The following is a 12,679-nucleotide window of genomic DNA, read 5'->3' as shown; positions in this document are numbered from 1 at the left end:
ACAAACCCTATAGGATCCGGGTATGGTGACAAATAAGAGGACATGATTAAGACCCAAAGGTCCAATTAATACAAGGACCGGGGTATAGTTTGTGAAATTTTATACCAGGCTCGAACGCGACCTGAGTTTCGATTAAGACCTGCAATTTTTCAATGCAAAAATGATACAAATATTATTTTATTGGGTCTGGTTCATGTAGTTCTTGTTGGGTCCGGGTATGCTTTCTTTTATAGTAGACATGATTAGACCCGGTCCAGACCCGATATCATAGCTGAAAATCTGGTCTAAGTCTGGTTCCACTTGAGTCTGAACCAAACCTGACCCGTTGACACCCCTAATAGTGATAAATAAGAAGACCCAGATCCAGACCTAAAGGTTAGATTAATACATGGAGCCAAGCATAGTTTGTAAAATTGTATACCAGACCTGGGCCCGTCTCGGGTTTCGATTAAGACCGGCAATTTTTCAATGTAAAATTGATAGAAAAAATAGTATTTTACCAGGTATGGTTCATGTAGTTCTTATCGGTTCCGGGTATGGTTTCTCTTATAGTGAGTTCAATTAAATCCGAGTCCGGACCCGATACCATGCCCAAAAATCGGGGCCAGGTCTGGTTTCAATCCGAACTAAACCCGACCCGTTGACACCCACTACTCACTCATGGGGGTTAAAAAAAGATCGTCGCCGTAACGTTCCAAGAGTTGAAGGGCTATTTCTGGTAAAAATGTCCACCTACAGCCTGTACCTACACCACGATGCAATTTATGTCCGAGTACGAACCCGGAAAACAGAAGGTCCGGAGGGCGTGGACGTGTCATGCAGCACTTTTGTTGGATGACGAAACAGACCCTGCGTTTGCAAACGATTCCCCCCTCTTTTCTCTCTTTGTTTTTTTTTTTTTTTTTGAACCATCAACGATGACACATTAGATGGCCTCCTGTTGGTAAAACCCTTGAAGTCCCCTCTGTCCATACACCCAACTTGGACCTTCTTCAAACAAAGGACACCACCGGTGGGTTTTGAAATTGCAACATCCTGTCAACTTATTGGCCCCTAGCAGATGGGTGGAGCCCTTGTGAGCTATTATTTGTTGTTTTCTAAATAAGTAGGAATCATTTTTTAGGAGGACTCATTTTCCATCACCGACATGTTTCCTAATGTCGATGGTTTTTAAAATTCTGTGAACCACCCCCACTCACAAAATTATAGCAAAGTAGTCTTTTTCGCTTTTGGTTGAGTTTTTTACATATTGACCCCTGACTTATTAACCAAAGACAAATCCATCCCTGCTTTAACTCCATTTCAAAAATCACCCTCATCTTTTTAATAATTTATAACCCTACCAAAATGGTCCAAAAGGTTAAGTACCGTTAATGCTCCCTCAAGGGCTCCCTATTTGTGAAAGATTAGGGAAACTTTGATGGAAGCTAAGTTTTTTTATTTTGTTTTTTTATTGGCTTGATATGGGTTTAAATGTCACTGGATCTATGACTCTCATTTGTCAAGTAATCCCAATTTGTGAAAGATTAGGGAAACTTTTATGGAAGATAAGTTTTTTTTCTTTTTGATTGGCTTGATGGAAGCAAGGTTTTGGTATTCGATTCTGATGAATTTCATGGGTTTAAATGTCACTGGATCTATGACTCTCATTTGTCAAGTAATCTTGCAATCTTCTTGAATTTGTTAAATTTCCACTTTATGATAAAATGAGAGGAGAAAGCGCGAGTCTTCTCGATTGACCATGCATCTTCCATCAACTTTTTCTAATGAACAAAAATCCTCAAACAAACTGATGATTCACATTCTCATAAAAAAACAGTCCATTCTGGGCTCCAAGGATATCTCTCTCTCTGAGGGGCATCAAATTCAATTTTGAAAGGCTACGTCAGCGGGTTATGTTTGATGTGTATCTGACTCTTAAATTACATAGTAGAGACGGGGTTTGGATCTACTTGTACTCTGAACTGTGCACAGTCACCATCTAGATGGTGGTTGTCTTACTCTTATGTTCCTCTCTCATTCAATATTCGGTTGGATGTATTTTGGTAATGTTGAATGATAAATGTTCTCTTTCTCTCTCTCTCTCTCTCTCACACACACAGGCACGGGTTCTACGTATCCCTTTCCCATACCCTTTGGCAGCTCCATTTGGGTGCTCTCCCTTGCGATTTTCTCATGGCCAGTGCCACCTACGTCTTCATTCAGTGCCAACAGAGAGAGATGGTAATAGCCTAATGGAAAATCTTTAAAAAAAAAATGTTTAGAAAAGGGTAACATGGCCATTTTGATGATCACTGAGACCATGGTCTATCATTGATCACCTGTTAGTTCAACGATTGTTTGACGGTACTTTAGGATGTAGTTGTCCCAACGTAGAATAAGACGGATGGTTTTGCAAACAGGCATGCGACAGGGGTGGATGTGTCTTTGGCTAATAAGACATGGAACAATATTGAAAAAAAAAAACCATTTTTTTTTTTTAAAGGGAAGGCAAGGTAGTCATGTTACTAGAGAATGTTATGATGTGCATTTTAGGCAGCCCAGTTGGAAAAAACTATTGCAACTGCCCCATTACTTTGGGTTTTGGCAAAACAAAAGGGTTACCTTTGTAATTAACCTAAATTCTTAAGCACGTTCTCATTTTCCCAAAGAGGCAATAAAAGAATGATGTCTAATTAACACCGCAAAAAATCACAATCTCAGAATAATTAAATAACTTCTTAGACTAGTTGGTGGTATAACAATAATAATAAAATCATCCTCAATCTGCAACTATGTCATATGTATGTACATTATGGATTGTATAACGAACGAATTATGGAAGCCAAGGATCCTTTTTTATGATCTCATCAACTTTTTTTCCATCTCGGTATCCCTGTAATTTCTTTTAAGTGCCTTCTTTCCCCTAAGCAGACTCTCCTCCCCAAACCAACCCTCCTCCCCCTCTTATCTATCCCACACCCTCTCAGACTTCGTTTTTTCAATGGGTTATTGATACAACGGAGACTGATGCAACCAGTGGGCCAAAAGGAGTAGAGGAAAGAAAGAGCGGAGTGTCATCTTGATGATATTGATTGGAGGGTTTTATTAGAGTTGGATCATGGCTCCTAGTTTCGATTGCATGCTCGCTCTCCTCTGTGCAGAGGACAACAATAGCATCATGGGTTGGGATGATGAGGTGGTGGGTGAGAGTGTGAGACCGGAATCCCACCATGCTAATGGGGAGTTCGTCATGCATTTGCCGTTATGCAGTGATGAATTTATCGAGGCATTGGTAACGAAAGAAACAGAGCATCTACCCCAGATCGATTATGTTTCCAGATTTCAGAGAGGGGTTTTGGACGTTTCGGTTCGTAGAGATGCCATAGATTGGATGTGGAAGGTATTTTTTCCTTTCTGAAGTTGCCTTGCCTTTTTCATGTTCTCTGTCAAATGTGTGCTCTTTTTCTTCTCCTCTTTTTTTTCTTTATGTTTTGATTCTCTCATGGCGTCCTCTGTTGTTTTCTTATTTGGTTTTGTGATGTTGCTGAGTTAACAGGTTCATGCACATTATAACTTCCAACCACTGAGTGCATACCTGGCTGTGAATTATCTGGACAGGTTTCTTTCATGCTATGAGCTTCCAGTAAGTTAGATTTGGAATCTGCTCTTTCAATCATTTCTGTATATTGTTTTTCTTTAAAAATAAAAAAACAACTATTTCTGTATGTTGTCGAATTTCTCAATGACATGGGATTGTTGTCTTTGGTCCTGATTATGGGGTCTCGACATTTTGTAGCAAGGTAAAGCTTGGATGATGCAGTTGTTGGCTGTAGCATGCTTGTCGCTCGCGGCCAAGATGGAAGAAGCGGATGTCCCGTTGTCTATAGATTTTCAGGTGAAAGAACAAATGAACAAAATGAATGCTGACAGAGAACTCTGTTTGTTTGGATTGAGTGAATGGGAAAGAAGAGTCTTTTTTTTTCTTAACCTTCAATTTGTTTATAGGTGTTCGAAGCGAAATTCGTGTTCGAGGCTCGCACCATTCAGAGAATGGAGCTGCTCGTGCTGAGCACTTTGAAGTGGAAGATGAGAGCCGTGACGCCTTTTTCCTTCATCGACCACTTCCTTCGCCGGATCAACAACGGTGGCAATCCTCCCTCCCCAACTGCAATTGCCCGTTCCATCGAACTGATACTGAGCAGCATCAGAGGTCTGTTGGAATTTTCCACTGCTGCTGCACCATACTTCTTTTGATTTTTTTGTCTTGTTCTTTATTTTTTTTCGGCTGTTGTGGATGTAAAGTTATTCCGATGATTAATGAGTCTGTATTGAAAACAAAATTGGCACGCAGGAATTAATTTCCTGGAATTCAGACCTTCTGTCATCGCTGCAGCAGCGGCGATATCCGTATCAGAAGAAAACGAAACAGTGGATTTCGATAAAGTTGCATCTCATTGGGCCCTGGTAGAAAAGGTAATAGGAAAAATAAATAAAAAAGCCTCCCCCCACTAAAAATCCCTTTTACAGCGTTTTTGTTTTACACCCTTTAAATTACCCCCCTTAGCGTTGGTTTCTCTATTTGCCTTTTTCTTGCTATCTTAATTGTTCTCCTCGTCTTTTGCTGCAGAAAAGCGTTTTGAGATGTTATGAGATTATGCAAGAGGCCATTTTGATTAGGAACCCGAGTAGGCCTAAAAAAGATTCAGCGGGTTCTGTTTCGTCCACCCGGCAGAGCCCAAATGGCGTGTTGGATGCTACCTGTTTGAGCTGTAAAAGTGATGAGACAAACCATGGGTGGTGTGCCCATTCTTGTATCAGCCCTGTTGCTAAGAGAAGGAAATTGAACAGATTAAGTGGAGGGAGTTGAATGAGGCAATCATGGGTGCGGTGGTACATATGCACATTTTTGTTAGAGTAGCATCTGCATTCATGATTAGTTTGGTTTGGTTGAGTGGGGTTTTGGTGTGGTTGCGAAACTTGAAAAGAATAGCCAACATGCACGGGAGATTTACTGTGTCATGAAAAAAAAGAAAAAAAAGAGTAGGGGTGGGGGCTGTTTGGGAGAGAAAAACTGGAATAAGAGAGGGGACGTGGGAATCATGCTTTTGCCATGAATGAACAGCCACCAGCTGTTATGAGAATCCTGCAGGCAGGGTTGAGAGGAGGCAAAAAAGAAATAAACTGACTACAGCAAAGAAAAATTACATGTTGGATGGTGCATTTTGTTGTTGTAGGAGGCTTCCTGTTCAAAATTACAAGAAAAACTAAAAAAAAAAATGGAGGAAAAAATGTTTTTTTTGTTTTTTATTAATTTTTTGCTTGGACATCCAGGAAAAACACCACTGGGTGTAAGGTAAAAAGATGAAAGCAAAACGAGAGAGAGAGAGAGAGAGAGAGCTGGTGTTCTTTGCAAGAGTCCATTTTTTTTATTACCAAATATTTAATGTTGCTACTTTTCTGTAATTTCTGGTGCATGCCACACTTGGTTTGACTGTCTGTCTGGTTAGAATCTGGGGCTTGCTGCCTCTTGTGATAAAAACAGATCCATGAGCGAAGTGATCTCGGGAAGGAACACACCCACACAAACAAGCGCTCTATATTCTATAGGAAGGGAATCTCAATGTGGTGTGTGTGTGTGTGTTTTTTTTTTTTTTTTGGGGGGGGGGGGGGGGGGGCGTTGTTCAGTTTCAGTTAAAAGCAGGGAAAATTGATGGATGAATTATTCCCTTCTGTCAATTTTTTGTATTTATTGTTACAAATAATACTATGCACCTGCTTTCTTTTATTAACACTCAATCCACTATCTTTTTTAATTCATATTATCTGAGCAATCTTAGAGGCAAAGAGAACTAAGCGTGGTGTCTCGGTTGTTTTGTTAGTTTTCAAATGTAATGTGCCAGAGCTTTGACTGGCCTCTTGTTCACCCCTACCTTTGCAAACTTTGGTGGTGCACACGACAGAGCCTCTGTTGAGAGAGAGAGAGAGAGACTTTCTGCAGTCGAAAGGTACCATTTCCTGTGGGAGGTTAATAATTAATATAGCCAGTCAGGTGGCCATGTTAGAATGATTTATTTCAAGTTCATCTTGTAGTTTCACATTTACCCAAGCATGAACCAACCTTCAAAATTAACTTACATCTAGGAGTTTGCTGCAATTATACTCTAAAATTGACAGAATAAGTGAACTTAGAGGCGGGCAATGCAACAAAGGAAAGGAACCGATGTTATTAATTTGAACCAAATCGGCCTCTTATCTATTTAATGTAAAATCCGATTCATGCATCCTCCAAAATCAGCCATTCAATTGTATCAGCTCATATATTATACTCTCCTTATATACATAACAAACTTTGTTTAGACTTGATTTGATGTAAAAATATGAATATTTTATCATTAAATTTTAATACAATACCAATCATTGATTTTTTACCTTTTTAAAGTACACATGAGAATAAATATGCTTAATCAAAAACATGTTTTGTATTGAGTAAACAATGATAAACACATCTAAATGGTTCGTATTTAAGCATAAAACACTTAAAACTATGATTTCTAGAAGGTCCTGAGGGTAACTTGATGATAAAGGAAGCAGAGTTTCATTCAAATCCAACCCAACTAAAACCCTACACATGAGAAAACCTCTTTAACAGCAGGTTTTGAGGTTTGTGCTGAATTTATTGCATTTGCAGAGCATTGAAGACGTTACATCATTTTGAAAGTGTGTTAGTGCATGGTTGTGTGGTGGCACAAAGGTAGAGCGTTATTTGGTGCAGCTTATTAGAGATTGTTGTTTTAGGAGATTTGGTTAATGCCCTCTCGACTTGGAGGAGTTTTTCATACTATCTTTTGGATGCACGGGGATCGTATTGATTAGGGTTAATTCTTTCAAGGATCACCTTAGGTGATTTCAACCGAGTATGGTGACTCGGGGCTAGGCGATTGAATGCTTAGGCGCCAACGAATGAGTTTGAGCGATGCCCTTCATTATGGTGTTCAATCATCAATTGGTTTTTAGACTGGGGGCCACAAGGTCTTGTTCTTTCAGTAAAGATGTTTTGCTGTAATGTGCGCATGGAGCCGCAATACGCTCAATTGCACGCAAGGCTAAGGCAAGTATGTATTTTTTTCGAAAGCAATAGCGAGTATGATACAACTATGCACAAAGTGGCATGGACCAGATAAAATACGTATTTAAAGATGCATTTGATCAGCTTTTGTTAAGCATTTGTGCATGAGGTGCAAATGAAATGATTCAGCACATGAAAAAGTGTTTGTCTACCTTGGGCCGTTAAGTTGGGTAGTCTAACGCATCGCAGGTTTGCAAAAAAATTCTATGCCCGTGAGAGCATCTATCATCGTCTATAGACATATATATTTAGAATTCAACTGAAATCTTTCTGCATTTTTCCTTTTTTTAATATTTTTTGAGATTTTCTATTTTATTTTATAAATTGATTTTTTAAATAGACATTCAGATAGATTCATTTCAGGCCTATTCGAGCTTTTTTTGTCCAAATCAGAAACCGAATCTAACAACATTGGAAGGAACAAGCTTCAAATTCAAAGCAATTTCCACTTCTCTTATTATTATGAAAATAGCTCACCTTAAAAAAATTTCTTGAAAGGGGTTAACTTACACATTTCAAACAACATTGAAAGGGGTTAACTTCCACATTTCTATATTGGAACTTTCTTCTGTGTCACAAGATACTCTAATTTATTCATGTGTCGTGTCCTCTAATATACTGTTCTTAACATAAAATTACACAAGAATGGTGTGTTCCGTAGCCGTTTCATTGTATCCTCGTGACATAAGCTTTCTTATTATTTCTTTTCCTCTGTTAACCTTATTTCTCCTCGAATCCAAACCGAGGATGGAAAATCTTATGTGATTCTTCATTCAGAATCCCTTGTCGGAGAGGACTTATAAACTAAAGATGATGATGATGATGATGATTTAGTGCCGAGCCTCATATAAAATCTGGCTGGCCTGTAGATGTCAAACACCGGTGCCACATACGGCTGTTGGGATCAACACTCTTTGGATAAGAAATAACTTCAGGAATGGGAAGGTAGACGTAGTGTGTGTTGCATATTCCAACGGTGATGCCACTGTACCCTGCAAATGCACCGTGAACCTGCTCCGCAACATACGTGCAATCATATCAGATTTGAACAAAAAACAATTGTCTGTAGACATACCACTCCTCTTCAGGACCTTGCTCAGGTCTGGTCGCCAAAATGTTGGTGCTCAGATTAAGAATCCAATTAGAAAACTGGCATATACACCTATTAAAATAGAATGGTTTCTTACCGCATTTTGTCCCAGAACGGTGCAGAGAATTCCATCTGATGCATTTGCACGGCAAGCTCGGATCATATATGTTGGGTCTATGTATTTCACATCAACAGGGACGCCAATTTGCTTGAAATATTTCTTGGTCTGCAACAGAAACATTTGATGCCTCTTAGCAGCTTGAGCAAAACAAGTCACCAGTCCTAGAAAACAGAATATATCCTTCAAACATCAAGAGCCTGAAGCCTGATTTTCAAACTTAATTTACTCAATGCTTCGGAGGTTCTATACGATCCACGTCCACGAGGCGGGTCAGGTAGTCATGCTGGACTTGCGCACAGCATATGACTCTGTTTCACCAGACATTTTTTTTCTTCGATTAAGACCAGACATGGTTTTTATTTTTGGCTAGGGTGAGGGAAATCTGCCCAATCTACAACCACACTTCGGCAGGCCTCCAGTCGGTAAAACCTTTGAGGTCACCTTTGCCAACCAAGGAGTACACCGAGCTTCGACTTTGCGGTAAGGGACGCCCTTTGTAGGTTCCGAACTCGCAGTGTCGCTTCAGCTCACGAGTCACCCCTACCAGATGAGCGGAGCGCTTGTGAGCCTAGACATGGTATTTATGCAAAAAGCATGAAAAAATTTAGCATCTAAAGACATGAAAATCCAACTCCCCTGGTTATTGCTGAACGACTATATATGAACATCATCTTGAGAAATTATCCAAACCAGTCTCCCGTAGCATCAAGAAAAGCAAAAATCCTTGCATGTCCATGAATAGTGCAACTGACAACCGAGGTTGTCTGGACAACACAGTTGACTGGTCGAACTATGTTTTATCCCACAACATGGTAGAACAGAATTTAGCAGTTTGACTAAGATCAAGCAGCGTACCCTTCTTGTTGTAACTTAATTTGGCCTAATATTCCAACCACCATAATCTTGCTCAAGTATTACCAAAGCAGCAGAAATATTCTAAGGTTATTAACACACACATGAGGATGCATATATATAAAGCTGAACCCCTATTGGTTGATTGCATCATAAAATATGTTTGATGTGTTCTACCCATTCTTCTCAAAGGCTCGATTATAGCTAATAAATCATAAGATTCATTCTTGAAGAAAAAAGAAGAAATTAATAGTCTATATAATGGTAAGATAAACCATAGTCACAAGTGTCGGTCTCGGGTATATCTCGGCAAGGCAATTTCTCGTGATAATATAAGCTTAGTTGATAAATCTCGGGAAAAACTTGGGGCTCAAAAAGTTCTAAAAAATATAAAAATAGCAGAAATAAATAATAAAATAACATGTTTAGATAATAAAAAAAACATGTAATAAAAGAAATAAGTAAAAAAAATATAAAAGAAAGAAGAAAAGCATAGTTAAGATATAAAAAAAAAGTAAAAAAGGAAAAAGTAATTGATAATAATGTGATGTTATCACAATATATATAAATTTTTGACATTTTCAAAATATCATGATATTTTGCCTTTAATATTGTTTTATGAATTTATAGTGATATTATCTCTATATTTTTAAAATATCGCCTATATATGTGATTATGGGATAAACATAATGAAGAAATAGCCTAAATCATCATATTGCATACATAAACAACAATAATGTGGAGAGAGCAAGAAATGGGCTTCTCATGATACCCTATCATGTTTCAGCAGCACAAAAGATTTATTTGCTCTCTCTTGCTCTATATGTGTATATACTCTCTCTCTCTCTCTCTCTCTATATATATATATATATATATATATATATATATATATATATATAGAGAGAGAGAGAGAGAGAGAGCAATTGATCATGAAGGTATTCTTCCAACTGACTGAAATATTTAACCATCCCAAGAAATGCACCTCCATACTTGCTCAAGCAACATCAACATTTAAAGCAGGCCTGGCCACAAATTACTCCGACTCGGATGGTCATCTAACGTTAATCATATTCTCAACATGTCCAATAAAAGTCTATTTATTATCTTAGATTAGATTGTTAAAGTCTTTATGCAAGTAATAAGCTAGAATAAATAGAAAGGATAAACTCTGATACCTGTTGTTGAATGTGAACACCAATATCTCCAAGCACAATATTCCCAGATGCATCTGCACCATTAGTCTTTTCCAGCAATGTCTGCAGAAATAATCATAACCATGCTAAATTCCCAGCTTCTAAGCGTCATTAACTAGCTTTCAAAATTGAAAGATGAAATTATAGAAAAGGTCAATGGACATATGCAGGCTATTTGACTAAAGTTCTATACCTGAATGGAATGAAACAACTCCTGTAACTATATGGCTATCAGGAAAAACATCATGCCTTGACTCATCTATATGCAATCAGCTTTGGAAATCCTGATTGTGATGAACTAGGTCTAAATGTGCATAGAATGAATTATGTGCCCTTACTATATTTACCTTTTACAAGTATAGTGCGAAAAAAGGCTAGTAATAGGACAAAAATAATTACTTGTCATAACTTATGCTAATATTATATTTGGCAGTTCTTGGATTCAAGAACAGGGGATATATACTCACTTGGCCAGCTCCCTCAGCTACACATACCACAGCTGATCCTTTTGTCTCGATAAGATGTCTTAGATGCCTTAAAACACCATGTGGACCATCCAACTCAAATGGCACCTTCATAAAGAAAGAATTGCTTAGTCATGTATACCACCATAACGTCATAAAAGCACATCTAGAATTACATTCTACCTCTGGGATTAAACAAATGTCAATTTGTCCACTGGCTAGTGATGCTTGCATTGCTATAAAACCGCTGCTCCTCCCCATCAATTTTACAATCCCAATACCATGGTAAGCACTATGAGCCTGTCATAAGAAAAATAAAAAAAACCAACCAAGAAGGATCATGAAATCAGTTATGCATCAAATCATGTAATTCAACTTCCAAAACAATGTAAATATGGTTTAAAAGTGATGGATAATTGGTTTCTGCTTCTCCACCATTTACCTCGATGTAGGCAGAGTTTATTGCTCTCTGGGCCTCTTCTACGGCAGTGTCAAAACCAAATGTCTTGTCCATCAATAGAATATCATTGTCAATGGTTTTTGGAACTCCAACAACTACTACTTTCATGCGTCTCCTCCAGCACTGCATGAAATAGAACCTTCTTAATGTGGTATGATTAAAATTTTAAAACAAATAACCCATTGAGAATACAAAACCAACTATCACACAGAGAACATGTCATTTACTCTTAGATGACAAAGTAAAAAGCTAAGAAGAAGCAGATGAAAGAAAATCAAACATAAGGGCCTCTTTGCATGTACCAATTGGATTACATGCATTTTGATATTTCATCCACTAGGGCTCCAGCCCTGCAGAAACATGATATTTCTAAGAATGAACATCAGGAAATTTTGATGAGGTTCAAGGGATTACTTTGGTATCAACTGTCAGGCCCCCTATTGGCAGGAGACCAAAGTAAATAAACTAATTTATAAACAAAAATTAAAATCACTAGAAATATTTGAAAATCTAAAATAGAAAATGATTACTAAACATGTAAACCTTTTTTATCAAATACAATCTTTTTTTTAGTCTCCCTCCCCTAGGCTCCAAGGAAACCAGTATGCACACTTTAAGCTACAAATTACTTTTTGTAGCCAGGTATGTTTAATGTCTAGGAAATTACATAATCTATTACTTTTAGTAATTTCTAAATAGGTTAAGAGAAAACAAAGCAATATACTCAACTAAGTCAACAAAATGTAACAAAAACATGGTATGAAGGTTACACCTATTTAAGTAGGATTGACTAAGGTCAAAGGTTTTGAACAATAGCGTTTTGTCTATGTGATAGTTGTAGATAGAGCTACTTGCATCAACTTTTCTGTGTACACTTCACGTTTAGTGGAAAAGAAGGGTCAATAGAGAGGCTCCGAGTTCAATCATTATTGATGTCCCTCTTCTTCTATTTTATTTTTTTCTTCTATTCCACCAATTTTATTCACTCAAAACACCTCCAAATCATTAAAGAGGGCCTTAAAGACTGATTAATACCATTTGAACATCACAGTGTCACCTAGTATGCTATTCCAAACATTTCCTGATATAGATGGTCTTTTCACAAAAAATTATAAAATAAGAAAAACATTGTAAATGAAACCATTTTAGATAAAATGAAAACAATAGCAGCACTGAATGAAGGGCTATCATAAATCAGTAATTGCTAAACTGAGAAAGCAGGTGGTTCAACAACCTCTTTGTGTATTTCATTTGCTCCAGCATGAGTACCATTTCCGCCCAGCACAAACAGCATGTTTACCCCTCTTTCCTGATATTAGGATATGATGAAAATTAGAATGATTTCATGAAGTATTAATCTCACCAACTAACAATGAGTGATTTTACTTCAC

At 37.8% G+C, this 12,679-nt stretch overlaps 2 protein-coding genes across 3 annotated transcripts in view; one reads left to right on the top strand and one right to left on the bottom strand.

The window, feature by feature from the left end:
• The first annotated feature begins 3,100 nt into the window (after positions 1-3,100).
• LOC149816008 (cyclin-D3-1-like) lies at positions 3,101-5,222 on the top strand. The gene is made up of 6 exons (XM_089987749.1): positions 3,101-3,382; positions 3,539-3,625; positions 3,779-3,877; positions 3,988-4,192; positions 4,334-4,455; positions 4,610-5,222. Exons 1-6 carry the CDS (start codon positions 3,101-3,103, stop codon positions 4,847-4,849), a joined length of 1,035 nt encoding a protein of 344 aa, XP_089843875.1. The 3' UTR covers positions 4,850-5,222.
• Positions 5,223-7,587: 2,365 nt separating this feature from the next.
• The window catches only part of LOC149816007 (ATP-dependent 6-phosphofructokinase 5, chloroplastic-like), a 28,256-nt gene continuing 23,164 nt past the window's right edge, over positions 7,588-12,679 (bottom strand). Inside the window, exons 7-13 of one of the 2 annotated variants that reach the window (XM_089986751.1) lie at positions 12,523-12,597; positions 11,271-11,411; positions 11,012-11,128; positions 10,832-10,936; positions 10,347-10,427; positions 8,296-8,424; positions 7,588-8,119 (exon numbers count right to left, since the gene is read on the bottom strand). In XM_089986751.1, coding sequence (XP_089842877.1) covers positions 7,952-8,119; positions 8,296-8,424; positions 10,347-10,427; positions 10,832-10,936; positions 11,012-11,128; positions 11,271-11,411; positions 12,523-12,597 — 816 coding nt within the window. In that variant the 3' untranslated portion in view covers positions 7,588-7,951. Of the gene's footprint in view, positions 8,120-8,295; positions 8,425-8,722; positions 8,860-10,346; positions 10,428-10,831; positions 10,937-11,011; positions 11,129-11,270; positions 11,412-12,522; positions 12,598-12,679 lie in introns of those variants that run through there. The other variant, XM_089986752.1, reaches the window with a different exon arrangement.

The sequence above is a fragment of the Nuphar pumila genome, chromosome 14 (assembly GCF_984573655.1).
Source record: "Nuphar pumila chromosome 14, dmNupPumi1.hap1.1, whole genome shotgun sequence".
NCBI classification, from domain to species: domain Eukaryota; kingdom Viridiplantae; phylum Streptophyta; class Magnoliopsida; order Nymphaeales; family Nymphaeaceae; genus Nuphar; species Nuphar pumila.
Note: the sequence above shows the minus strand (reverse complement) of the source record. Positions and strands in the feature narration are given on the sequence as shown.